The following is a 27,794-nucleotide window of genomic DNA, read 5'->3' as shown; positions in this document are numbered from 1 at the left end:
GGTTCTGTCTTTTTATTGGATGATGGGCGTCGCGTTAAGATTATATGTGACGTCACGTAGATACCCGCCTTCTGATTGGCTGCAGGAAGGCACGTTGGTCGCCGCGCCTTCACTTCCCGTCACCGCCCCCGGAAGCTCCGGTGGCTGTGTTGCTCTGAGTGTGAATGTTGGACACGCCCGATCCTCGGCAGGGGTCAGGGCCGCAGGTGGCCATCGCTAACGTGGGTTTTTAATGAGAACAAGGACAATGACACTTGTCGATCCTCCGCATAAAAGAAGCGTGGAGTCCACCCACCTCCGCATCGTAAAAATGGCTGTTTGTCCCCAAGCGAATCACAACGACCCTTTTCCATTATTTCTGATGCAGAGCGCGGAAATGGGAACTGGTCTGAACGTCTGACATGGACCTTTTTCCACGTAATCCTCAAAATCCCAAACCGGAAAAACTCAATGCCTTAAACGCTCTAAAAACGTGGAAAAATAACATTCATTGCAACTGTTGGGTCTCCACTCCATAATAATTATGAAATTACGAATTAAACAGACAGTGCAAAGACTCCCATCCTGGCAAGACTTTTTTCTAGAAGTCCCACTACCTGAACCTATCCCAAATAATCCAGTTATTCTGAAAATAAAAGCAAGTGTTTCCTTTTAATCCACCAGAGGGAGACAAACGGAAAGAAAACAGTTCAGCAGCGAAGCACGCACTTTGGAACCCTTCTGGGTTAGGTCAAGGTTTAAAGAAAAACCATTCTCTTGGGCCAATTAACGGTCTTTTAGAATACAAATTTACTCCAACTGACTCGATTTCATAATTTTTTCATTGTTAAAATGTGGGCTGTATTTTCCTGCTTTGTGGGTGTTGGTATTGAGTTGCCTTTGGGTCCATAGCCAAGAGGTGCCATAGGTGGATGGAAAGGAATAATTTTAAAATCCAAAGGACCCAGTTGAGAAGTGCTAAGAGTACAGCTCCTGACTCCAGCTGTGGCCCCGCCACCCCCTATTGGTGGGACCACCCCATCTCTCTCCTGCAGTTCCTTCCCGCCCTCCCTCCCCGAAGTGCTGGCCTTGAATGAAACAGTCACAGCTGGCAATTATGGAGTCTCCCTTCCTTGTGTATAACCCTATAAGGGAGCTGCTGCGGTTATGATGATTGCTCTCTCGTAAGTGAGGGAAACTGAGTCTCCAGGAAGTTGAGTAGCTTGCCTGATATCACACATCTGTTAAGTCACAGTCAAGGTCAGAGCTCAGGAAATTGGGTGTCATTGCCCGGGCTCCCCAGCACTACCCGGTACAACTGCTTCTGTGAAGATTCTTTCTGGCTCTCAAATTTCTGTGACTCTTTGATAAGCAGAGTTAAACAAATACAAAAACTGTTTTAAATGTGTACTTTCTAAATTTGAATACATGTTAGACGGGGAGCCTTGAAAGTATGCGCTTGCTCTTATTTGGTCTAGTCTGGTGGATGAAATCTTTACGAGGTCAGCTGTGATCGCTCAGTGATTCGATCTAAATGCATTTAGCAATGCTGCCAGTACTTTGAAAAGAAACAATTACATTAAGCTAGTAATCCTTTCTTAATGTAGAAAGAAGAGAGCTCAGGGATTAGGAAAAGTTCCAGATGCTCTTCCCTCTTCGAATCGCGCAGGTCTCATTGCAGAGAAGATCAGTAAGGTTTAGAGACCCCTGCCGGCCCCAGAGCCTCTTTTTACCTAAAGGAAGCTCCAGGGTTCGCTTAGGACGGACAGTTTCTTTAAAAGGCCAAGTCTGGCCTTCAATCAGGTGTCTTCTTCCCACTGTGCCCTGCCAACATGGCTCAAGGTCATTTCTGACACGCTGTTGGAAACAATGCTGACTCTTCCAAGTAAAATTGTAGCTGTTTTCCTACAGTGATGAATGAAACAGTCGCGGAGTAAGCGGATGTTCAATGGTCTCAGTAAGGATGTGGCGTGTGTCCCAGTCAGTCACTCAGCTGTCCATGTTTGCCCCTAAATAGTTTATCATCTCATTTCTTTTACTGGTGAATTTCAATGCCAGAATGACCAGAGTTGTCTAAAACAATACCCATTAGTTGTTTTTTAGAATCACCTACCTGTACTGTGCGCATTTATAGAAATTAATTTTCTCGTTTGGAAAACAGCAGAGAAAAAGATTTCGCCAAGTGCTTGCTTCTCGTACTTGTGGTTTTAAAGGGGCAGCTGATTGCAAGAAGCCACCTGGATGGCAGGAGATGCACCTCAGAGCGCGTCCTGAGGGCAGTGAGGAAGTGTTTCTGCAGCCCCGGGGCATCACTCTGCACCCAGCCACAGGCCTGTTTGCATAAGGCTTAATCACAGTCGGTCCTCTGACTCACTCCGGAAACAAAGACATCTATCATCAGAAAGACTTCTGCTTTTTTTTCCCCCCAGACACAATGGTTTGGGGCACCAGAGACAGTTCGGTGTTCTGTTGGGACGGGCATTTTCTCAGTTTCCTCTGGCATACAAACAAATCAATGGCAGCACTTCGCTGTCTCCCGTGATAAACAGGGATTTCAGAAGCCGTGGTGTAGGTGTATATGGACTTACGGGTTTCATTCATGTGCAATCACGCCCAAAGAATTAGTCTTATTCGCTCTGTTCTTTATGTCTCCCTGCTGTGTTTCTTCAATATTACTCATGAATTCCTCCACCACAAGCATTCACCGGCCCCAGACATCCACTCCAGTAACGACTGGGCTTGAGCAGCCTGATACATTCCTGAGAAAATGAAAACTAACTTCTAGTTGATCAGTTTGCTCCCCTTCTCCTGAAATTTCCCAAGAGGGATGCAAACTGCTACCTGGAAGGAATCTGTCCCCGTCTGAAAGTCAGAAGTGGGCTGTCCAATGTCATGGAAGCTATGTGTGACTTCAATCTTCTAGTGGTGTATTAAGAAACATGGTAATTCATTTTAACAATATATTTTATTCAATGTAACATCAAAAATATTTCAGTTATGTAATAAACATAGAAACTATTACTATTTTACAGTCTTTTCTCAGGCACCCAGGTGTGCAGGACCAGCCCAGTTCTAAGTGTCCAATGGCCGGAGCATTGGTCTGAGGGATCCTTCTCTCTCTGTCTGTCCTTGATTATAGGAATGAGAGAGAAGGGCCTTAGGATGTGGGTTAAAGATATATTTAGTCAATCATGAGACCATTGCATTAAAGCTAGATGAATAGAAACCGAATCTCCAGCTCCCAGTCTCTGGCCACACCCTATGGGTCCCCCATCTTCATCCATCTGGCTTTGTGGACACTCTGTTTGGGGGTGGTCTGTGGTTTGAGGCTGTTTCTGACTTTATGAAGTTGAAGGCCAGCCGGAGCTCACGTGTCCCTGTCTATGCTCAAATTAGCGCAAACTTCAAAATTAGGCTTTTTGCTCAGCTCAAGTCCCTTGCTCTCTCCCTGTAATTAATCTAGAAGCCTCGTCACAAAACTACACAGCACAGCAAAGTTCCAAGTCAGCAAAGGTGTGGGAACAAAAGCATGGAAAGAACTGGGGCTCCCATGCGGATGCCTGACCCCTGAGCTGAAGTTGAGAGTTGCTTTTTGCCCTCAGCTCAGGAAGAGGGTGAAAATGCCTTTGGAAAATAGTCCAGCGAGTTCCTGAGCCCTGGGCCAACCTCCCCCATGGCTTCCCTCGCTCTGCTCTCTAACTCAACACTCACTTTCCGGGCAGCGACAGCCCAGCACTGCCCCGGACTCCAAACAGGCTGTGAGCACCCCATTCCCTTGCAGACGGGCGCAGTCCCTTCCTCTGCTCGAGAAGGAAGGTCCCAGTTCCAATATCAGACACGGTGACCTAGGCCCAAGGCTCTCTCCTCCTTATTTTTGGCAATTCCATGAAGACTCCACTCACACGCATTGAAGGTGGGACTTTGGTGCAGGACCTTCCAGCTCTGTGAGGCTGAACACCATTAGCCCCATTTCTGCCCACTTCCCTCACCCGCTTACATCGTGAATGATCGGGCCTGTTCCTGGAATTAGCAAATGATACCCCGCCATCACAGTCCACCCGAAAGCTGACCTTCTTCCCGAGGACACCGTGGGCTCCGTCCGCCCGTGGTGCTGAAGGCACCCACACTGGACGCATTAGAGCTGCGCACCCACCATGGGGGCCTGCGTATCTGTGGTGCTGGGTGCAGGCTGTGTGGGGACCCCTCAGCCTGTGCTCCTGCCCCCCTCCCCGCACTAGGCCATTGGGGAGGGCTGGCTTCAGCTCCCAGAGCTCTCCCCTGACCCCAGCCTTCCTGCTCTGCTGTGACCCTGGGTTCCGGCTGCATTCATTTCTGTGAAGGGGAGAAGCTTTCATTGAAAATGAAATAGGCAGTGGGTGTGGGCATCTCTTCCTCTCCATGGTCCCCCCACCCCTCCAGGTCCTCCTCCCCAACCGCTGACTGAGCTCCAGCGCAGACGGAACTGCTGGCGTCTCTGAGGGCCAGCTCTCTCCGGGTCCCAGCACCGCCCGCCAGCTGCCAGGGTTGCCCGAGCTCTAGGTGGATGCCCTGCCCGACTGGGAGCTGCGGGCTGAGCTGCAGCCCGGCTCCGGACTCACCCACCCATTCGTGTTTAACCACAGTGGCCAAGTCTGGCCGATGAGGGAATGGGCAGATCGGACGTCAGAGCCGGGCCTGGGCCCCTGGGTTTGTGTCGAGGTAAGATCCAGGCTCCCGGGAGGAGAGCAGGAACAGTGGTGGGAATGGGAGGGAGAGGGTGGGGGGAGGGGCGGAGGCCGGGAGGCCCGAGGAGGCCACCATGTGGGCCCCGAGGGAGGTCAGGAGCCGCCAGGGTGACACTGGGACAGGAGTGAGGGGTGGAGAGTCACTCGGCAGTGACGGCCGGCACACCCTGGTGAGCAGTCACATGATTTGGGGAGGGGGCGAGTGGGGGTCAGGAGACAGACCTCAGACGTGGTGTCACCGCCAACAGGGGACTGGCGGACTCTGCTGAGCGAGGAAACGTCACAGAAGCAGGGAGGCCACAGTGAAGCTGGGGGCTCCAGGTGGGAGGGAGGCTGCGAGTCAGGGTGCCGGCATTGGGACAGCAGGTTCCGAGGCTCCAGCAATGCTGGATTGCAGGTGGAGGCCACAGTATCAGGGGCAGCTCGGACATGGGGGCACGTTGGAAAGAGACAGACAGGGCTTGCTGACTCAGCAGACGTGGGGCTCAGGGAGAGAGGTGAGTCAGGGGTGACGTGTAAGCCGGCAGAGGGAAATTCGCCTGTGTGTAAGGAAGCCCTGGGTTTGGCTGTCGGGCTGAGTTTTGAGACAAAAAGATTCAGTGGGAAACAGAAGATTTGTAACTGGGGCAAGGTCAAAGGGTCAAAGGGTGGTACTGGAGACGTCATTTATGTTATGTGTAAATACATTTTTGTTACAGAACGCTTCAAACACAGCACATGCAGACAAACAGTAATGAACTTCCACAGACCCATCACCTGGCCTCAGTGACGATCCCCCTGCTCCCCTGAGAGCCCCCAGCCCATGTTACCCTGATTCCAGACACAGAGAAAGCGCAGGTTTGGGCAGAGCTGAGAGTCGTTTCAGGCACACCTCCTCCCCTACGCTGAGCCAAGCTAACAATGACAGGGCGGAATGAACTCCGCTGAATGGAACAGCAAAACGGCTGCAGCCGAACCCCAAACGCAGGTACCCGCAAGCAGCTTTGCCAAGTTTTCTTCCTTCTGAGACGCCGAGAAAAACAAGGACGCTGCGCAAATTTCTCAGAAAGCTCCAGCTCACAATTTAAAATTGTTCGTAAATACTTTTACATTGCTCTTTGTCAGCACATCTAGCGTAAACACTCACCTTCTCTGTCATGTGCCATCCTGGGCGGTGACGCCGCCCCGCCCCGCTTAGGAAAGGCCACGGCGGACCGGGCCCTGGCACGAATGGAACGCGAGATCTGCTCACCTCGTTATCACTGGCATTTCACAGTGCAGCCCGGACCCACTGGGGTCAGCAAAGTAGGCCCTGGTGACAACAAAAGAGCCCTATCTGTCCGGAGTCGGTTTACCTGCAGCTGCCAGCAAAGTCACCTTGAATGACATGTCACCTCCTGTCCCTCGCCTGCCTCCCTCGAGCAGCAAACGTGCTGACTGTGGTCAGTGGGAAACATCAGAGGTAACAGGTGAGTCGCTGTGAATTCTCTGACCGGCACACGGGCGTGCGAGGCAGCCTGCCGAAGGACACAGAACAGTTTAATCAGAGAACAGGCCCTGGCTGGTGGGGCTCAGTGGACGGAGCACCGGCCCGGGAACCGAAGGGTCCCCAGTTCAATTCCCAGTCGGGGCACATGCCTGGGTTGCAGGCCAGGCCCCCAGTAGGGGGCACATGAGAGGCAACCACACAGTGATGTTTCTCTCCCTCTCTTTCTCCCTCCCTTCCCCTGTCTCTAAAAATAAAGATAAGTAAAACATTAAAAAAAAAGATGTTTGCTTTGACCTGGCAATAATGCAATTAAAGAGCTAACTCAGTTTTTCTGTCAGATGATCCAGTTACTGGCAGAGTACAACAGAAGTCTGAGAGTGTGTATGACTGCTGACATCAGCTAGGGGAGATTTCAGACTGGGCAATCCCCTCACACGCCCAACACCATGATGCCAGGGTGCCGCCCGTCGGCATGAGGCCGCCGTCGCTCCTCCAGAAGAGCCAGCCCTCCCTCGGCGTGCCTTTCCTCTGTGTTCACTATCTCATGTTCTTCCTCTCCTGACATGCTGGATGACAGTTTTATTATTTTATCTCTATTGTTTTTTTACTTGATTTGAGAGAGAGGGGTGGAAACATCCCTTTGTCGTCCCACTCATTCATGCATCACTGTTTGGTTCTTCCATGTGCCCTGACTGGGGATCGAACCCACAACCTTGGCGTATTGGGATGACCCTCTCACCAACAAAGCTGCCGGCCAGGGCCGAAGGTAGCTTTTCACAATAGCATCTTTAGTTGGGGGAGACATGAGCAACACTGGGACTGGTTAGAGAAAAGCTTCAGGCTGTGATCGGCAAACCATGTCAAGCGAGGAGCCGTGTCCCTGCAGACGCCAATGGCAGGAGGAGGACGTGGTGGACGGATGTCCCCCAGGGAAGGCCGTAAGGGATGAGGACACAGTGGCTGAATTTGGAGAAGCCGGAAGAGCCAAGAGGAGGAGCAGGAGGAGGAAGAGAAGGAAGACACTGAGTTGCCCTCCAGCTCACTGGGGACTTGACCTGCGCAGGACGCCAGACCCTGGCCGCCCACCCGAGCTAGGGGCTCTGCCCCTGACTGCGCATCCAGCTGCTGCCACCAGAGTGAGTTTGAAAGAGCTGGTGAGCCAGGCCCCAAGTGCAAACCACAGCAGGCAGAGCGGAGGACGTAGGAAGGTGAACGGAAATGACGGAGCACAGTAGTGGGGGACAGACCGCCAGAGCCCAGAGCTGACCAGCGAGGCCACCCCGTGGCCCAGCCTCACCTCCTCTTGTTCAAGCCGAGCCCTGTAAACGCTGGTCCGCACGCCAACGGCTGTCCGGCTGTCCGGCCGTCCGGCTGTCCGGCCGTCCTGCTCTCAGCAACACTCGAGTTGGAGTCTGGTGAGAAACGGCTCTTGCTCCAGGGAGGCGCCCAAGGGCTCCAAGGCGCACATTACGAATTCAGCGTGGCACTGATGCTCCGGTTCCCGCCTCCCGGCACACCTGGGACCATAACAGCGGCCTCCTCCTATCCCCACGACACTGAATGTGCCACTCCCCTGGCGGCACAGGGAGAAATGGGGAGCGCACCCAGAGCCTTGAGGGCTCACGCCCTTCGGGGAACCTCTGACCCCAGGCTGTCCTTCGGGGGGCAGGGGGGGGACAACGCTCCCCACACAGGGACTTGGAGTAGTTAGCAGATGCTGCCCCACAGCCCCTGGGCATGCACTGGGCATGCAAAGCTTAAGTGTCAACATTTGGGTAACACAGTAACCACGGTCAATCCCCAACCAAACTGATGCTAGTGGATCCTCAGGCAGTGACAGCTTTGTGTCAAAGCACAACCTTCCTTCCCGAATCTGACGCATCAGCTCAATTAGCGGAGGGGCAGGAACCCGGAACGGCAGGAACCCGGAACGGCGACTGCAAAGCAGCACGAGCGCAGCGACAGGCCCTTGATAAGCGGCTCGTGTTCAACAGAAAACTGATTTACGTTGGCCAAGCTGGCAGGAAGAACTGGGAATAAAAGAAATTGCAAACTTACCTTGTAAAAGGTGCGATTGCGATTCCCATCTCTTTTCCCTTCTACCACTGACTTTTGCTCACCTCCATCCCTTCGACGAGCGCAGGGCCAGCGTCCCAGGGCCAGCAAGGATGCTGACTGCAGGAGCCGCCTTCCTGCTCACATGCCGCTGGTTCTGATGGTCGCTCCAAGGAATAAAAAACTTTTTTTTTTTACTCAGTAATTCATTTTCTGATGTCCTTTTTAATTTATGAGCATTTAAAAGAAAAATAAATATGATACTGCTGTATAAACTTGACATCCTATCAAAAAACTTAAAAATGTTTTATTTCGGGCACTCGCCCGTAGGTAATAATACACAGAAATTCACTGACAGCATGGCCAGAAAGTGCTAGGGGGTGTCACCGGTCACTTGGGCGCGTGACTTTTCTCGTGCTTCCTGATGATGTCCATGAGGTTGGCGCCGGTGACCAGGCGGCTCTGGGCCTGCCGGCCCCTCTGCTGCTCTCTCCGCTGCTGCTCCTGCAGGTACGGCGAGTGCAGGAGCTGCGGGGGCAGGAGGGACCCCGTGGGCTTCACCCTCTTCGCGATGTCCCAGAAGAGCCTCCTGGAGCTGTTGTTGACGAAGGTGATGGCCGTCCCGCTTTGGCCCAACCTCCCCACTCTTCCCACCTGAAACGAAAAGGGGGCTTTTCAGAACGCCCGTGTGAAAGCATCTCAACACGAACACCCCTTCAGACGGCGTTCTCTTCCCGATTTATATCAATATATCACTTCTTGGGAAATCGGCTTAGGGGGCTGCCGCCCATGTATTTTTAAGAAACAGCACAAGTAGAAAATAAGGATGTGACCACATGTAAGGAAAGTACTGTCTGTAAAGCTCCTGTTTCATTAACACGTGTGTGCACGTGTGCACACGCGTGTGAGTTCGGGAGTGGGCGGTGACTGCTCAGGGGCCGGGCGTGGGCTCTCCCGGGGTGGCGAAGAGTCTCTGGCACGGACTGCAGTGACAGCTACGCAACCCGACGACGGTGCTGAGAACCGAACCGCTGGGCTGCACACTCTAAACTGGAGAGCTGCGCGGGGCGTGCGCTAGGCCTAAGGAAACCTGTCTGTGGAGATATTTCATATCTCGGTAGACGGCTGTTAAAAACTAACTGTCCTAGTTCCCAAACTCGAAAAGACAGAAGGGCCCCACCACCCAAACTAAAAAGCAGACGCGGGAGCACCTATCACAACGTAAAATACACACACCCTTTGGCCCAGCCGGCCTGCAACTAGCAGTTTATCCCAGAAAGAGCTGCGTCGGAAGCGCAGCGAACCACAAAACACTGGAAACACCTGGTCCCTCGGTGGAGGGTCTGCTGGTTGCAGGGCACCCACCCACCACCGCCAGGCAGCCGGCAGAGCAGAACAAGCCGGAGCAGACAGGTCAAAGCGCTGAGGAGCCCCGAGCACGGTGCTGGTCCGCACCGCATTACGTGCACGCCCACGAGGAGAGGAGCCTGAGAGGCGCTTCACAAAGAAGTCCAGGCCCACCACAGGCGGCACGGACGCTGAATCGCAGTGGCACGCACGTGCCCGTTTTCTGCACCGTGAACTCGGAGGTCACTCACGGAAGGGGCCTACTTTTCATCTGACGCCCCTGCTGTTTGTGTTATTAGTGATTGTGTATGTGTGTGTGTGCACTTCACTACTGAAACAGACACACGCACAACAGCACGCAGGCACACCACAAGGACGGCCGACGAACAAGCTGTTGGGACAGCGGCGAGGACCCCATGTCTGTCCCCCGCCCCTAGGCCACCTCAGAGTGACAGCACTGAGCCCTAGGAAGGACGGAAAGCCACAGGGCTGACCTGGGGCGGCCAGAGAAGGTTAGAGCATTACGTCAGCACACTCTCCGCAGGAAGCCTAGGCGCTTCCAAAGCACTTTAATGTTTGGGAAAGATTTCCATCCTAAATCACTGCATGTTCGGAAGCAAATGTCCCGGTCAGTCATCTGAGGGCAGGCAGAAGGGGTGGGACGGAGGGTGGGTGCCTGACTGTACGCAGTCCCAGCACCAGTAACCGCAACACCACCAACAAAAAGGCACGGAGAGCGTCCCCCGGACAATCCGGCACAGGGGCAGCAGAGCTGACTCCAAGGACATTGGAGAAAGGCTTTCCTTGAAGGGCCTGAAAGCGATGCCGCAGAAGGAGGGCCGAGAGTGGCAGGGAGGTTGCACCGCGCTGAGAGCAGGCTCTGTTTCCACTAGAAAGAAGAGCCCCTGGCTGGAATCTCTGGCAGCAAAGGAGAGCAGCATGCTTTGAAAGGGAAAGACTAGAACAGGCACGGATGTGGGGAGGAGATGGAGACAAGGTTCCTGAAAAAACAAACACTTAAATGGGTTCGTTTTATTTTGGCCAGATGCAGCAACTTAAACCAAAGCCCCATTTTGTGTGTGTGTGTGATTATAAAAGCCATTTAACATGTTCACTGAAGAAAATAAGAAATAGAAAGGAAATAAAAAGAAACCCAAAACCAATTACTTACAAAAATTTAGCTAACATTTTAGGTTATTATTTCTTATTAGGTTTGAATGCATTTAAGGCACAGTGTTTTTTAAAACGAAATTTAAACACATATGTCTAAGCAAAAAGAATCAAGTTTTAAGTCCACTATAGAACTTTTTCTTCTCCTGCCCCACTGGCAATGCCTCGCCCAGGGAAGGGCGCGGTGACAACACAGAAGGCCCTCACCTGGTGCACGTACTCGTCCATACTTGAGGGCATGTCGAAGTTCACGACCAGCCTGACCCGGACCAGGTCCAGCCCTCGTCCCAGGACCCCCGTGCTCACCACCACCTCATGGTCTCCGTCCAGTAAGCCCTTTGCAGAAAAGCAACAAAACACGGTCTTCAGACCGTGTCTGATGTGGCTTCCTCTCTCTGACCCTTCCTTCCACGCTCCTGCAGCCTCTTGTCGGGACTCAAGTCTTAGAGTCCCGGACGGGAGATGTTAGGTCCCTCCCAAGCCCCCGTGTGAGTTTTTTACTCATGTCCTCAAGAAAACCTTCGCCAGAGGCAGGCTCTGCCCTGCCCCGGTCCACACTGACCTGATGCCAGGAGGGGGGCTTCCGAGTTAGTCAGCTCTTTAGCAGACAGCCCCTGGGGACCGGCCGACTGCTCCCAAACACAGAAGCCAGTGAGAGGAGCAGCTCGCTGCAGTCACTGCCACCCTCGAGTTCTCAGAGGTTAGAAAAAGGTCTGCTTCAAACACCAGCTGGTAACACAGTGTCTTTTGAAAATGAGACACTCACAGAGCAGACCTGCAGGAAAGAGATGAAAGCAAACGCTGGGCATCAAACCTGCACTATGCTCCTCCTTTCGGTCTGGGACTTCTCCGAGTGCATGGACACGCTCTTCAGGCCCGTGACCTTCCGGACCGCCTCGCTCAGCAGGTCCGCTCCGAGCCGGCAGTCCACAAACACCAGCACGGGCGGCTTGAAGAGCTTCTTATCCTGGAAGTGAAAACGCACGTTTAAAATTGTGCAGAAACACAACCTCCAGCGGCACGGGTTTCTGGAGGCGCTGGCAGAGCGTCAGTGGTCGGCATTAGTACCAATAGGGCAGTATCATCATTGAGGAGGGAAAAGGCATATTCTACCAAAATGAAAATTTCATTCAAAATACACACAAACAGGAGCCAGTTTACTGCCTTTCTATTGCAAAAATAATTTTTAAAAATTTAAGTGCAGTTAAAAAATTTTAAATACTGTTCACAACAAAAACAAACAAAAAAAGCAATAATAAGTACTGTTCATAAGTCAATGCAAACCACATTATCTGAATACCACAGTTTAAATTAACTATGCTTACAGATATACTCACCTCACAGATTGCTGTGTGAGTCGTTGGCAAAAATTCTATTTCTCAAGACAAACTAGCCAAGAAAGAGTTTATCCTTCCCTTACATATAAGACTACTCAAAATTTTTGAAACAAAAAAAATATTCTTTAGGAATAATCCTGACACTCAAGCGTGTTTCTGTAACACGGAAAAGCCCACTGTGCATCTATACAGCGTGCTTTCTCAAATAAAGACGTCATTGGTTCTTACAGAGTTCTGAGCCAGGAAAAGCAGCTTGATTGGCAAACACTGAAGCCAGATGCCCCCGAAGCTGCATCCCACACTCACCCTCCCAGGGTCTGTGAGGCGTGCAGACGGGACCCGCACACCAGCGCCGGCAGCTTTCCTACTCACATTTAAGATTTCAAACAACTTCTTCTTTTTGGCGGGTTCTTCTACCCACAGGACGATCTGCCGCACATGGGAGCCAGGCAGGTTCTTCTCCCCGGCGGCGATTCTCACCGGCTCCTGCAGAAGCTGGCCCGCGAGCTGCTCTATGCTGGCTGGGATTGTGGCCGAGACCAAGATGGTCTGCGAGCCGTGAGGAACGTGCTCCAAGATGTCCAGCACTTGCTGCTGGAAGCCCATCTTTAGCATGGTGTCCGCCTGGAAGACAGTCACTTCACAGTTGTCTGGTTTGACGCGAAAACCCCCAGCCACCCAAGGGAAGACCGCTGTCACAAATGCGAAACTCTCACACAGAAACATCGGCCACAGCGTCAAAAGACAAAGGACCGACTGGGAAGAAAGATACGTTCATCCAACATTGTGTGCGGTGTACCTATGTGTTTACAAGGATACACACCTCCCATTCAGTGAGAGAGAAACTGAGTCGGGGAAGACCAGGCTGAGGGGCAAACACAGGTGGCCCTGGTCACAAACGAACTTCGCCCAGCGTTTCGGGGACACGCTCTGTGCTCAGTGTTGCCCCCCGTGATGTCTCTGATCCCCGACAGGGTGACAATCATCTGCACTGCCAGTGCCACTTCTGAGGGCCCCCAGGGCCAGACACCCACTCACCAGACCTTCACGGAGCCGCTCAGCATGGTGGACAGCCACGCTGAGCATGTGCCACGTGCCAGCCAGTGTTCCAAGCGCTGGCCACGCCCTCATAACACCCTCGCGGCAGCCCCACTGTGATCCCAGTTTACGGGAGAGGACTCCAAGGCCCTTTGCACAGCGACAAGCGACATGGCAGAGCTGAGACGTGGACCCTGGTGGCCTGGCCCCGCAGCCACGCCCCCAGCCCCACTCTGTGCTTGGGGGTCGGCACGCACAAAGAGACCCTACCTTCAAAGACGTTCGGGTCTAGAAAGGGAAGCTGAGGGGCCGGCCCAAACCTCCAACGGGCACATCCTTGAAACAGTGTAACTCTAAATGACAGCACATGCCACTGGCCAGCCCCCCGCCCCGCAAACACTGATTTTGCCTCCCTCGCGGAAGACGACGAAAATGCTGTGCTGAGAAGCAAGAAGGACGCTAACTGCGAATTCTGCACAAGGCCACTTATCGGGCCCCTAAGTGGGGAGAGCATAAGAGCAGGGTCCCAGCAAAGGGGAGCCCAGGCGCCCGTTCAGGCCGGTGCCGGCTGACCGGGCATCGCTGTCTAGAGCACTGGGTGTGCTGCCCGACTCCGCACAGGAGCTCTCGGCCCGCAGGACGTTGTCCCAGTGCCTACGCCACCCCGGCCACAGCTCTGGGAGGGCAGTGACTTGCCCGAGGTCTCGCGGTTGGTGGAGCAAAGCCTCCAAGCCTAGTCTTTCCACCGCCACGTACTGGGGCCCACGGAAGGCAGGCCAAGTTGCCGCCTGGCCAGCGCCCCGCACCCCACATCTCCGATCGCGGCTGGACAACACCAGGCCCCTGCTCTGCCGCTGCCAGTGTGACGCGTGTGACGGCAGCTCTGCACTGCAGGTCAGAGGGGCAGCCACACGGCCGCGCGCTCTCACGCCTGCTCACGTGGTGGAAGATCTCCAACAACACGTGTTCTCCTCTACTAAGCCGGCCACAGCACAGAAATGCCTCTGTGCTCTTGTAACAGAGAAAATCACAGACACGCCTGCGTCCTGAGAAAAAGGTGAAAAGCCACAAGACTGAGCATCAGCAGCTACTTCCCAGCCTCCCGCTGCCCGCTGCCAGCCACTGATTCTGGCGCGTTTGCAGAGAAGTGGCGGCCAGCACGTGCAAAACACGCACCCCTGCCAACGCAGTGCGGCTGGGTTTGTGTCTTCTGCCCCTTGGGAACCGACGGCTGCGGCTCGACGTCACACGCACACCTGAGCCTGGCCGCGGTCTGCGCCGCGCGAGCCCAAGCACGGCCCTTAGGGAAGACCCCACACCCTTCTCCTTCGGGGGAAAAGGCTTGGACACACGATGAAGCTGTGTGATGGGACGTGCTTTTCCTAAACTGCACGGCACTGCACAGCCCCCGCTTCTAATCGCCGTACTCACTTCATCCACCACTACGATCTTCACACCGCAGAGCCGGACAGAGCTCTGCTTCATGACGTCCAGAAGGCGGCCGGGAGTCGCTATGAGAACCTGAGGGAAGGGGGAAAGGCCAATAGAAAAATTAATGAGCAAGCTGGAAGTCTGGTGAAGGAGGAGGAATTCAGTGTGAAAGTACTCCCCCCAAAATACTGAGTAAACGCAAAGGGAAAAATAAACTTGAGACAACTTGGGAGATCCTCTCGCAAGGGTGGGGGGAGGAGACCCCAGCTGCAACTGCGTGTCATTTAAAAGGGCAACATGAGAAGGGCACAGTATCTCTTCAGTGGAAGGGATGAACGAGACACGACAACCGAATGCAACATGGGATTCTTGTTCTTCGATTTTGTCTGTGTATTTTGTTCTTTAGAGTCCACACGTAAGGGATACGTGGTACTTGTCTTCTCTGTCTGACTTGGCTTCCCTGAGTATAATACTGCCTAGGTCCGTCCACGCTGTCACCAATGGTAAGAGTGCCTTCTTTTTTTATGGCCAAGTCCTACTCCACTGCGTACGCGTACCACAGCTCTTTCATCCACTCGTCTACGCACGGACACTTCGGTGGCTTCCACAGCTCGGCTGCTGTAAACAATGCTACAGTGGACACAGGGGTGCGCCTGTTCTTCTGAATCAGTGTTCGGGTTTCTGCAGATGCCTGCCCAGCGGTGAACTCGCTGGGCACCGCATGATCCTGAACTGCATTCCTGTGCCACAGAATCTGAAAGGACAGTTTGCGAACACGAAGGGTCTGAGGAGGAGACGACAGCACCTAAGTCCCGCGTGCACACGATGCATCGATGGGACCCGCCCGATTCAGCAGCGGCATTGTGGTCACACCGGATGGTGTCCTTCTTCGTAGGAATCACACCCTTGAGTATATGAGCTTCGGACCCTTCGGCAGATGCCATCTTTCTGAGATGCTCCGCCTTCTCAACCATAAAGGTGAAACAAGCCACCCAGCTCCAGGAGCAGGTGTGACAATTACATAACACCTGTGGGAACATCCAACAGCTCCTGGCATGTCCCACACACCCGAAAAATGTGTTCTTTCCTTTCCTACATAAAACAAACTTTATAAAAACGACACTTGGCAAGAACTCAAGGGCCATCTAAAATCACACGCCAAACTTTCTCGAGGGAGAAACCCCGAGGCCGGTGCTGCTTTGAGAAACAGTCTGTGGAACCGGGGCTCACCTTGACGTGCTGCCGCAAACGGTAGAGCTGGGGGGGCAAGGGCAAGCCCCCGACCAGGAGCACGGTCTTCATGCGCGGCAGGCCTCTCATCAGCTCTTTGGCTTGTCTCTCTATCTGAATGGCGAGCTCCCTCGTCGGGGTGAGAATGAGTGCTGATGGACACGTGCTCTGCAAGGACGGGAAACAAGGCTCAGAACAGCAGCCACCCATCCCTGCAGGTACAGACTAGCTCTTCGAAGTTCCACAGGCATTCCTCTCCCACCTGTGCCCAGCAGCCCGCCTGGAAGTGAGCCCTCCCACCTTCCGCCCGCTACAGAGTTTGTCTGTGAAAACCGTCATGGGGGGAACCACGTCTCATAGGACACGGGCAGACTCTGAAAGAGGGAAGCCCAGGTGAGGCGTCTACAATGACCAAGGTGGGACCGCAGAAAGTCTCACTCAAACTCCACGATAATCCTCAAGTCGCCGGGAAGAGCTAGGTCAAGGCTGGCTGTCTGCCCTTGACCTTCCCTCTTGGATTTCTTGTGGATTCACTCCTTTCTTTGTCCAAAGAACCTACTTGTATGCACACCCACCATATGTCCTGCCCATTGCTCTGTTTAGGCCCTGCAAGAAATGTCACCTGAATCTTGACCGTGGAGTGCTTTATTTTTTTCTCATGTTATCTTCCCCTACTCTTTGGTTTTTCAAATGTGTTGGAAAGAAAACATTTGTAAGGGAAGCATTTTTTGAGACCTTCAGTAAAGATCTTTTGCTTGATATCATGTAAGAAAATATTCCTTAAAATTATGCTTTTCAGACACAGTACTAAATTCTAAATATTGTTTCAGTTGGCAACTTGAACATGGTTGAGCATAAAAGCTGGTAAATACCCCACTTGTTTCTGAGAAGGGTCCACTTGAACTTGAACTTACCTCCAATAAAGCTCGGATGATCACAGGAAGGAGAAAGGCAGCTGTTTTCCCAGAGCCAGTGTCAGCGCTGGCCAGGATGTCCCTCCCCAGGAGCCCCACAGGAGTCATCTGCATTTGGATGGGGGTTGGCACTTCGTAGCCCGAGGCCTTCAGGTTGAGGTTCAAGGCCTCTGGGAAACCACAGTGCTCAAAGTCAATAATGGGCCTGGCAATATCTTGCCCTTGAACTGAAATTCCCAGCTGCCGTTTAAGGTTCTCCACCTGGTCCTCCTGCAGGCTCGAGATAAAGGGGTGCTCTTTATACACGTAGAGCAGGGGCAATGGGGACTCGGGCTGAGAGCCAGCTCCCTCCGGGCTGTGACCTGCTGCCGTCTCCTCCTTCCCCCGAACCTGCAGCAGATGTTTCGCTTTGCATTCCAGGCTGCACACGTCTTCATCTGTCTCGTCGCAGATATACTCCCCATAACGGCCACAGACCACACACACAGGTTCCCCGGGCTCTGCCCAGCGCTGCGTTTTGGAGAACGACTTAACAGGCTCTTCAGAGAGACAGCTGGCCGTGGCACCCTGCTCGGGTCCCACCTGTGGACTGGGGCAGGGACGCGGTTCCACACTGGGCCTGTCGCCGGCTGTGGCAACTTCTGCAACACCCGCATCAGCTGGGTGACCGTGACCACTGCCTTCGTCCCACCGGACGTCTTCTGCTTCTGGTTTCACTTTCTTAGCCGCACAGCCTTTGTCTTCCTCATGACTGTTCCTCTTGACTTTGAGAGATCGTGGAACAAACATTCTTCAATACGCTGTGGAGAGAATTACATAGTGAGATTTATTTAACCCGCCATCAAGTTCAAGTATGAAGTCAGCCCAGTGTCCCTGGGCTTTGCCTCAGGGGACCAGGGAGAGCATCGTGACAACACCGTTATCAAGCTACTCTTCCATTCACCAGTTCTCTGCTGAGAAGACAGAATCCTTTTCCATGCACGCGCGCGCGCGCACCCACACAGGCACACGTGCACGGCCTACTCCTGCTGGCTGGCTGCTTGCACTCTGAAAGAGCAGACACTAGGGAAATGGGAAGTAAATCCTATTGCCTTTTCACAAAACAGGAGCAATACTTCTCAACGGGAATCTTTAAAACCGAAACCACCACGCACAGTGGAAAATGCTACTTTGACCCAATAAGTAACAGAGAGAGCGCTGGGGTGCCCAAGCCTGGTGCTTAGTGCTTCACGTGCTACCTGACCTCCGAGGGCTCCCAGGGCATGGGTGCCTGCACAGAGATACGCAGGTGTAGTAGACATTATGCTGTGCCGAGCCTTAGCCCAGACACGCGCGTCCGTGGAGGACACCGGCCACGCAGACACCAGGGGCTCGCGGGCTCCCCTCCGTGCTGGGGCCGGCCGGACTCCACGGTGGCCGCCGTCGCCAGACATGTCTGTGCAGCCCAGGGCAGTGGCTGGGGAAGAAGACCTTCCACCCAACTCGGGGACCAATATACTCATACACAGTTTTCTCAAAAGTCATTCTCAGGACAACCGCCCGATTCCAACGAAACGCAGCCGAGCGTCTGCGACTGCTACCCTAAGGCTCCGGGGAGGGAGGCTCTCTGGGTGCGCTCAGAGCCGGCAACGCAAGGTCCCCCAAGGTGCACAGGAGCCGACTCCCTCCGGCCCCACGCCGCCCCCGCACGCCTCCAACCAGCGCTCCCAGACCTTCCCAAATGCGTAGCCCTCACCCCGGCCGCTGCCCTGCACCTAGAGCGCCTGCGCGTCACGGCGGCCCGCGCTCAGAGCGCTTGCGCGTCACGGTGGAGGGGCAGCCCAGGGCGCCTGCGCATCAGGAGGCTGCTAGGAGACGGGCCGGGAGTGGCGCTGCGCCGGGTGAGAGGGAACGCCCATCTCAGGGCAGCGGCTTAGGGCCCGGGTCCCGTAAGAGGCGGAAGCCCGAGCCGCTGGGCCCGCCGCGTCCCCTGCAGCGCGGAGCCTACTCCCCTGTAAGCGCCGGACTGGGCTTCCGGCCGACTGGTCGGCCTCACCGCGGCTGGGAGGGGCGTGCGGAAGAGAAGCCCCTTCTCCAGATTTTGGGACGGAAGGCGGAGCCGGGAGGGAAGGTGGAGCCAAGAGGGAGGAGGAGCTCGGGAGGGGCGGTGCCGCAGCCCGGCGCGCTGTCCACGCCCCCTTCCCGGCTCCCGGCCTGAGGCAAAGCTCGGAGCTGGATTTGGGCTGGAAGGCTCGCGGGGAGGGCGGGTGTGGGGATCCTGTTGGAGGAATTGACGCGATGGCGTGGGCCGGGCTGGTGAAAAAGAGTCAGACTGCCCCAAAGGGCGGAAGGGGCGGCGCAGGGCCTGGCAACCTCACGAAGTGGGAAGTCTGCGGGTGACGGGAGGGGCGCAGGCCCCGGAGGCCTGGACACAGTCCTGCTGCCTTGGGCGGGCAGAATGACTCTAAAATTAAACAGGACGTTGCTTGTGGCGTGTGTGATATACCGGGTGGTATTTCCGCCACTGCCACACCCATCGCGACACCAGAAAGAACAACGCAGCCACAGCTCCACGCGTGCACGTAACGGGCAGGGGGACGAGGCTGATGGCTTCGGAAATATCTTCCTGTGCCTTCAGTATTTTTAAATAGTTTCAGTCCAACACTTGATGCATACAAAATAATATATAGACTCTAAGCATTTTAAAGCAAACTGATGAAACGCCCGTTCGGGCCCGCGCCGCGTTATCAACCGCATCCCCGCGCACTCTGGGATTCTGCTGCTTCCCTCAGCCACTGTCCCGGGCTTGGTTTGTGTCTCCTCGCCGTTTTTAGTAGTTTTGGCATAGTTGGACACATTCCTCAATGATATCTTGTTTCATTTTTCTCCTTTCTGAGCTTTATACAAATAACGTGTGTGTACCGTCGCCGCTCAGCGAGTCCCTGACTCGTGCGCGCCGAGTGTGAGCAGGAGCATTGGTTCTGCTGCGGTTGTGTTTCGGGCCTGTAGTTTGCGTGGCGTTGTTAGTCCACTTCCCTGCGGACGCTTGAGTTGTCGCCAGTGTTTTCTTATTTTGAGAGGCGAATTTACCATGAAGCTAGTGAAATTTGAGCGTCAGCGCCACTCCGTCCCATGGGTCCCTCGGCAGTGTGTTCCCGTGGTCGCGTATTTTTGTAAACTCTGCGAAAGGCACGAATTTGAGCCACGATGGATTAGGGCCGCTTTCTGCCCACACGCTGCCAGCGCTTCTCAGCCTGGGTGCTGATGGATGCTGCAGGCGTTCGGGGACCCCGCCGAGGGGGGCGGGTTGGGGATGAATTTACTACTCTGACTCCAGGGGACTGTGTTGGCGAGGTTCCCGGTCTGTTCACGTTAGGCCGTTGTCCTGCACCCCGCAGCAGGAAGGCGGGGGGACAGACGTCTTATCAGCCTGTGACAGTGACCCACAGCACCCAGCCCTGGATGCGCGCTGGGGGAGAAACCGTTTGAGATGTAGGCAGCCAGAAGCCGGTCTGTAGAAGTTCAGTGGATGTGCGAAGTGGTAAGCGGGTCGCGCAGCCCCGAGCAATGACCAGTCAAGCGGAAGTCCTCTCTCATCCGGAAGGTCTTCACGATGGCCTGATTATACACGCACCACCCCTTTTCACACCAAAAATGTATCATCAGGAATGTATTCACAATTGCGTGTTAAAATGTATCAGACCCCGTGAGCTGGTAGGTCACAAACCTGTTACAAAACTTCAGTGACTCTGGATGTGAAGACACATGGTTTTCATAAATGTTAATAACAAAAAGATGTTCAACAAGCCGTGCTAAAAGAAATCTCATCAGTTGTTCCAATAGTGTCATTTAGAGCAATTTTTTCCTCCCAGCCCAGGATCCAGTCCAAGATCCTTTCACTTTATTTCTGCACTAACTGTTCTTTAAAATTTTTTTAAATATATTTACTGACTTTAGAGAGAGAGGGAGAAACATCGATGTGAGGGAGAAATATTGATTGGTTGCCTCCCATATGTGCCCTGACCAGGGATCAAACCCACAACCTAGGTATATGCTCTTACCGGGAATTGAACCCCCAGCCTTCTGGTGTATGGGATGATGCTCCAACCAACTAAGCCACCCAACCAGGGCTGCTCTAACTTTTAATGAATAAAAAAGTTCTTAAGTTTAATGTAGTCCAATCAAGGGTCATGGTTTTAGCCACCATTTTTCGCACTTCCCAATCCTCTGGAAACCTCAGGCATAACTCCCCCTAACATGTGTTCTGCCTTTCAGCAGCCTTCTCCCAGAAGCCCTGGGACTTGGCTCTACACATTCAGATTTACCTGCGGAAAGCTCCTCAGCCCTTACACATGGGATGCTTCCCTCTTAATGCGCAGCCTACTGAGCCACAGCTCACTTCTGCGTGCGCTTTAGGAGAGCTGGCTAGAGCCTAATGTTATACATCAGGCCCTTCATCTTTCGGGGTCCGTGAGTCAAAGCTCAGAACCTGTGCCTCTGGCCCACCGTGTGCGCTTTCAGGGAGAGCTCGGATTCAAATGCCCAATTGGGTGTCTGTCACCAGAGCACGGCGTATTTAAAACCTCAGTGGCTGTGTTTCTTCACAGAAGTCTTCACCGACACTTCTGTGTGTGTGACGGTCCTCTTTGAATGGTGGGGCCGCGGGAAGCCTCACCTGAAGTGGTTCATGTGGAAACCGCAGACGCGTTCCAGATACATTCCTAGTCTGCATGGTGCTTTATGGCAGGGAGGGACAGGAAAACATCCAGGGTGACTCAGTGAGGCAAGAGGTGTGGAATTCATAATCCTACCTGACCCTTCTAAGAGTTTGCCTTCAGCTGAGCCTCACAACAGGAAATGCGGGTAACAATGTGAGCCGACCTGTCATTCTCATGAGCTGTTGAGACACGAACAGAAGTAATAATGCCCATCGTTCGTTCTTCCAGGAACCTTTGGGTCCACACCTATTGCTAGTTTACAGCCACTCCTTACTCTTGTGATGTGGGAGGCTCGGGAAACCTGTGTAAATTTATGTGCTGGGAAGACAGAAAGCACAGGGCAAGCACATTCGAGTGTTGCTGATTTTTTTTTTCTCCATTTTATCATCACAAGGCCCCGGACCACTGCTAGGATCTTACCTTCGGTCCTTTCCTGATAAGTAGTATGGCAAAGCCTTCAAGTTCTAAAATCTGAATTATTTCCTCATTCATCAGCTTTATGGGCTCTACCATGTGGCCGGCTGGGAACATGATGATGAGCTAGAAGAACAGGCTTCACCCTCACCCAAGCTTCCAGCAGAGGAGGGGAGGCGCCCCAGGGTGTCACAGGACGGCACCTGCACCAGACACAGGGGTCAGGAGGAGCGTTCCAGAGGGCATGACGAGGACACTGAGGTCCAAAGGCCGAATGGGAATTGAGACGATTAACACAGGACAGAGAAGGCGAGAAGGCCCCTGTGAGAGCAGGGCGCATCCAAGGAACTGGCCGAGATTAGGAATGAGTCCACTTAGGGCAAGTTATGCTGGCCTAACACACGGGCCCCAAAATCTCAGCAGCATCTAACTACAAAGGTTTCTCTCTCACTCAGGTTGCCGTGTGGAGAAGTGGCTCTTGGGGGTAAAATCGGCAGGAGAAGACAGTGGCCTGAGCCAAGGCAGCGGCAGTGGCAGTGCGGACAGGTAGATAGAACCAAGGGCAGGTGACAGCTCTTCCTGACGGGCATGGAAGAGGGTCAGGGGTGAACGCAAGCCCCTCGCCACAGAGCAACGTGAAGCCAGAGGCTTTTAGAGCCCCGGGTTTAATGCAACAGCACAATAAATATTTTACCGTGAGTAGTTTTAGAAATGTCTTCCTGCGCGTCTCAGATACATTATAGACATTGTGGTCTCCGTGATCAATATTATTCTTTCTGCCCAAACTCCAAGCACAGATAATGTGCACCAAGGTACACAGTTCTCAACAGTGAAGCCTCTGAGATGCCACATGTGGAGATGCCTCGTTAAGACTATTTTACAACTCTGCACTCACCCTAAAACTGGGCCTTACAAAGATGTCATCAGTGACTAGGAAGAGCAGACTGGTACTGAGCTATACAGCCCACAGCCCACTTCTGTAAACCGTACCAAAGACAGGCACAAACAGATTTCTGGCGGAAAATGAAGTTGGATGTCTACCTCACTCCATACACAAAAATTAACTCAAAATGGTAGACACCAATGTCACAGCTAAAATGTAAAAACTCTTAGAAGAAAACCTGGGAGTAATCTTCATGATCTTGGGGCAGGCAAAACCTTCTTAGATACAAAATCTAAGGACAAAAGGAAAAAATGGGCACATTTAAAACTTTTGTGCTAGATATGACGCCATCAAGGAAGTGAAAAGACAACCCACAGAATGAGTGATTTGAAATCCGTATATCTACCCTATAAGGGTCTAGTAACCAGAATATATAAAGAAGTCTTACAACTCAACAATTAAAAAAAAAAAACAGTTTTTAAAAGGGCAAAGGGTTCTAATAGGCATTTCTCCACGGAAGATACACAAATGGCCAATACACACAGGCGCAGTTACTCAACACCATTGGTTATCAGGAAACGCAAATCGAAACCACAATGAGACACCACTGCACAGTAGTTAAGGCAGCCACTTAAAATCCAGAGCGACGACAACAAGTGCTCACGAGGATGTGGACAAATTGGGACCTTCGTGGACTGCTGACGGGAACATAAAATGCTGCAGCCGTTTGGAAGGCAGCCTGGCAGCTTCTCAAAATGTTAAACCCAGAATTACCATGTGACCCAGAAAAGCCACTCCCAGATTCCTAAGAGAATCAAAAACAACGCCAAACAAAAACATGTACATCGATATTCACAGCTGGGTGACTCGTGACCGCAATGCCCATTACTGATGGATGAGGAACGCATGGTGTATCCATCCAATGGGATATTATGTAGCAATGAAAACGAAGCACGTGCCACAACCCGGACACTGACAAGAGCAAGCTGAGTGAGAGAGATGGGGCACAAAAAGGCCGCGCTGTGGTTTCATTTATAGGAAGCTTCCAGAACAGGCAAACCCATAGACGATGTGCGTGGTTGTTCAGGGCAGAGGACAGGGCACGTGTGGTAGGAAAAAGGAGGAGTGACAGCCACTGGGATTTGGGGGGGGTGACAAAATGTTCTAAATGATACTGTGGTGATGGTGTTGTACAACCCGGTAAATACCGAATACGAAAAAACACTGAATTGTACACTTAAAATGGGTGAATTGTATGGTGTGTGGATCTCAATAAGGTTTTTAAGTAACACTTTTAAAGGAACTGTTTTTGGATGGTGGGCTTTTTGTTCATCAAATCTTCCACAGAGAACAAGTGTTTCTACTTGTAAGAAAAAACAAAGTTATTGGTGTAAATGGTTTATCTCAACAAGGTAACTTCTTAGAATTGCGCCCAGGTCTGCGGGTTGAAGACCATTAAAGACCATTAAGGGAACTTCCTGCCGTTTCTGGCATCTCCTACTGCTCTCTACTGTAAAATACAGGAAGTTTTATTTTTTCCTTCCAATAACAAAATCTGTGGGCGTTTCTATTTTTTCATTTTGTGTGGTGATTCATTTCGGGCTGAATGCCTTTCCATGTTTGACTTTGCATTGTTCGCTGCCTCACCAGAACCTTCTGTACTTTAAAATCTCAGTTTGGGTGGGAATACGTGGAGTGTGGTTTCACAAATGGAGCCCAGTACTTCCATCCACTTCATCCAATTGTATTCCTAGCTCTGTTCCACTCCCCTGACTGATCATCGCTTGGTTAGAATCTCGTAGTGGTGATATATTGAAGCAACAAGGAACATATGTGGCCAAAAAAAAAAAAAAAAATCTCAAATTTCAACTTGACAGTATAACAATATACTTTGGGAATGAACATAATTATGTTAAAATAGAATGTAACAAGTCTAAAAGATCATATAAAAGCATTTTAAAGAATTGGGATTTTTCTCTCAGTTGTAGCATATGTTAATGTGTTGATTAATTACTTCATTGCAGGTGGCTGGGTCAACTCCCATCAGGAAGGCTTGGCTGAAGAATTAAAGTGATTCTTCAGAACCAAGTAGGACATCTGCCTAGTTCGCGTACTTCAGTGAAGGAGCCATTATGACCTAACAAAGGAACAGCGTCATTGCTCTACCCTGGGCTTCCAGGGCTTGACGCCCGTGTCTGGTTCTGGGCTTCAGGAATTCTTTTTCATGGGTATCACTAAGTACTAATATTCCCGGAGATTGAAGAGCTTAGAACTGTGGTCCTCATGAAGGGTTCAGCCTTCAATCGTCCTGGACTGAGGGGAGAGCGTCAATAAGTTCAAAAGGCATCAAACGAGGTCTTTCTCGATCCCCTAGCTCCTTTCCTAGGAAGCCAAGCTCCGCTTTCACACCGGCAGACCCCACCCTCATCCTGTGGTTCTTAAAAAGCACCAACACTTCTTCTTACCATTTAGAGCGAATCAATAATTCTGAGTAAGGGAACATCTAGTGGAACACAGAACTAATCAAATGTCTTCCAAGTCCCTTAAGAAGTGTCTGCACAAGAAGTCACTGAAGGGCACTTTTGCGGGTTCCTGTGCCGTCCCTGATCACGTCCAAATAGCTGGAGACATTCACACGCCATGTTGTCTGTTTGGATGAGCGGGTGGTGCTGGTGTGAAGCGTTGGCCAGGAAGCCCCGAAACCCCCCAGAGAAGAGGACAGGCTGAGGGTCTCCCCGCACGTGCCCTTTAGTGCATGACTGCCCAGAGCCATCCTGGAAACAAGGTGTTCCTTGTTTTAAACAAGGTGTTTAAAACAAGTCGTTTTAAAGGCTGGCAGGGGCAGGAAGGCCTGGGTCAGTCCCCTCACCAGTCTCCCGAGAATCTAATCAGAGAGGTCTTGTCCACGCCCGCTCCCCTGGGCAGAAATCCTTCGGCTTCCGGTGGAGACAGAGAGCGGCTGACCCTGGGCATTGGTGGGAGAGCCCTGCGCGTGCGCAGACTGTCATTAACAGCTCTGCTTTATGCTGAGCATCCCACCCCCTCTGACCCAGCCACTCTGCACTGGGGGGGGACGCTTACCCCCAGGGGACAGTGTCCGCAGACTCCTTCTGTGGTCACAGCTGGAGCGGGGAGTTCCAGGGGGAAGAGGCCAGGCGCGCTGCCGCACCCCCAACAGCGCGCAGGACAGGTGCGCACACTGAAGAACCGCCCCCAAGGCTGGGGCTGCACTCTGCTCCTTGTTCTTGCCCAGCCGTGTTTTCCAGACCCTTCGTCACCATTTGAGTTTTCTTTGAACCCCGCCCTTAACTCACACTGTCCCACGCAGCTTGGAGCTGTGAGTGACCCATGGGCCTGGCCATTCCTGAACAAAAAGGACAACCGACTTCGTAATTCCTTCAGTCTGGGACACTGGTCAAGGGATAACCCACAGGACGTGTCCTGTGGGAGGTTACAGACACAGAACGTCCCCGGGGCCGGGAGTGACCCACTCGGAACAGAAGGCTGGGCTGCACCCACAGGTCTACCCAAACGGACCGTCACTGCCCGAGGCTGGTGGACAGGGAGAGGGCGAGGGTGCGGGGCATGAACAGTACAGCTTCCCTGCACGGTAGTGGGAGAGCAAAGGACACAGAAAATGGGCAGGGAGGAGTGCCACGGCTTGCTCTGTGCGCTCCCAAAGAAAGGGCCTCCGCCCTCCTAGGCCTTGTGCTGCACCTAAGGACACTCACTTAAGATAACTTTTGGTGAATTCTCAGACTTCTGCAACTTTCCCAATGTTGTTTTGACCCCGTTTCTCAGGAATGTAAAGCAGAGAAAACCCTAAAAATGGAAAGGGTTGTGTGCTTGCTTCAAAAATAGCAGGGAGGAGACCTCTTTGAGGTTAACCATGGTGGGGGGGAATAGTTTTCTAGAAGAAAAACCAGACTAGCCACAGCGAGGAAGAGAAGCGATCTGGGAAAGTCCCAGAGACGTGCGGGGAGAGAGTGCGGACACCCAGAGGGTTTGGAAACAGGCCTCCCTCAGGGACAATGGTGGCCATGTCCTGTCGTACATACTGCTCAGTGACAAGGGGGTTAATGCATGGGTTTCCGATTTTGATTGGCATTTTCTTCTAACTACTGCTCTTAAATTCAAATTATAGCTTTCCAGAGGGTTCAAAAAAAAGAAAAAGAAGGAACCAGCTGAGGTTTGCATGGTGATCACATAACCAGAGATTCTAAAACCAGAGAGTCTGCTGTTTGTGGCGTTCTGTGCCAATCTGGCCTTCCTCGTGCCCAGTGTCCCCATCCGAACATCCATCCTGGGAGGGTTGGCACGAAGTGCCACGTGGTGGGTCGGAGTCCCGTGTGGGATATGGAACGTACGCTTTGAAATTTTGTTCCAAGTACGTTTTCACATGTAGGTGACTCACAGAGGCATTAGCGGCACATTCTCCGTTTAGCAAGGAGACAGTCCGGGTGCACGTAAGCAATAATGAAATGCAACTGTGTGCTTAACGTTGGCCACGTTCCCGCTACTTTGAGGTCCACGTGCGGGGCGGGGGGGCTCCTCAGGAGGCAGGCCAGCCGGGAGGGTATTGCTCGCAGACACGACCTCATGCTTTCTTCCCTGTGGGCAGGACAGGAGCTGGGGTGGGTGGGGCAGTGCTGATGTGAGGACCGGAAATGGGGGTGCACAGTCTGTCGGACCCCATGACGGTGCCAGCCGGTGCCAGGTAGGGGCGGGGTATGAGCAGGCGCATGGGGCAGGAAAACACCCAAAAACGGTGACCCAGAGGGAGCTCATCTTCTGTTCCTCTATGGTCTTCCCTTTGTGTTTTTAAGCCTCTTTTAAAGAGGCTCATGGGGGCTGCTTGTTCTGTCTTAGGCATTTTTTTTTAAGATTTTATTTATTTTTAAAGAGAGGGGAAGGGAAGGAGAGAGGGAGAGAAATATCAATGTGTGGTTGCCTCTTGTGTGCCCCTCACTGGGCACCTGGCCTGCAACCCAGGCCTGTGCCCTGACTGGGAATCGAACCAGCGACCCTTTGGTTCACAGGCCATGCTTAATCCACTGAGCCACACCAGCCAGGGCTGTTTTAGGCATTTTCATACACAGATGAGAGA

At 52.7% G+C, this 27,794-nt stretch overlaps 1 protein-coding gene and 1 long non-coding RNA gene across 8 annotated transcripts; both read right to left on the bottom strand.

Annotated features, from left to right (window-relative positions):
• Positions 1-2,898: 2,898 nt before the first annotated feature.
• LOC123478249 (uncharacterized) lies at positions 2,899-7,547 on the bottom strand. 2 transcript variants are annotated; one of them, XR_008425374.1, is made up of 3 exons: positions 7,469-7,547; positions 4,926-6,199; positions 2,899-3,999 (listed from the first exon to the last, which is right to left on the bottom strand). It is a non-coding gene; the product is annotated as an uncharacterized lncRNA (long non-coding RNA). The 2 variants fall into 2 exon arrangements; XR_008425375.1 differs by having other exon boundaries at positions 2,899-5,994; positions 6,077-6,199.
• Positions 7,548-8,508: 961 nt separating this feature from the next.
• DDX59 (DEAD-box helicase 59) lies at positions 8,509-18,792 on the bottom strand. 6 transcript variants are annotated; one of them, XM_045184548.3, is made up of 8 exons: positions 18,448-18,789; positions 16,694-17,493; positions 15,780-15,947; positions 14,550-14,639; positions 12,453-12,704; positions 11,558-11,710; positions 10,951-11,079; positions 8,509-8,880 (listed from the first exon to the last, which is right to left on the bottom strand). In XM_045184548.3, exons 2-8 carry the CDS (start codon positions 17,480-17,482, stop codon positions 8,617-8,619), a joined length of 1,845 nt encoding a protein of 614 aa, XP_045040483.1. In that variant the 5' UTR covers positions 17,483-17,493; positions 18,448-18,789; the 3' UTR covers positions 8,509-8,616. The 6 variants fall into 6 exon arrangements, with proteins under 6 accessions (XP_045040483.1, XP_024431819.1, XP_024431818.1 ...); XM_024576051.4 differs by having other exon boundaries at positions 18,406-18,788; XM_024576050.4 differs by having other exon boundaries at positions 18,429-18,788.
• Positions 18,793-27,794: the final 9,002 nt, after the last annotated feature.

Source organism: Desmodus rotundus, chromosome 10 (genome assembly GCF_022682495.2).
Source record: "Desmodus rotundus isolate HL8 chromosome 10, HLdesRot8A.1, whole genome shotgun sequence".
NCBI lineage: Eukaryota > Metazoa > Chordata > Mammalia > Chiroptera > Phyllostomidae > Desmodus > Desmodus rotundus.
This window is presented reverse-complemented; position numbering and strand designations above follow the sequence as displayed.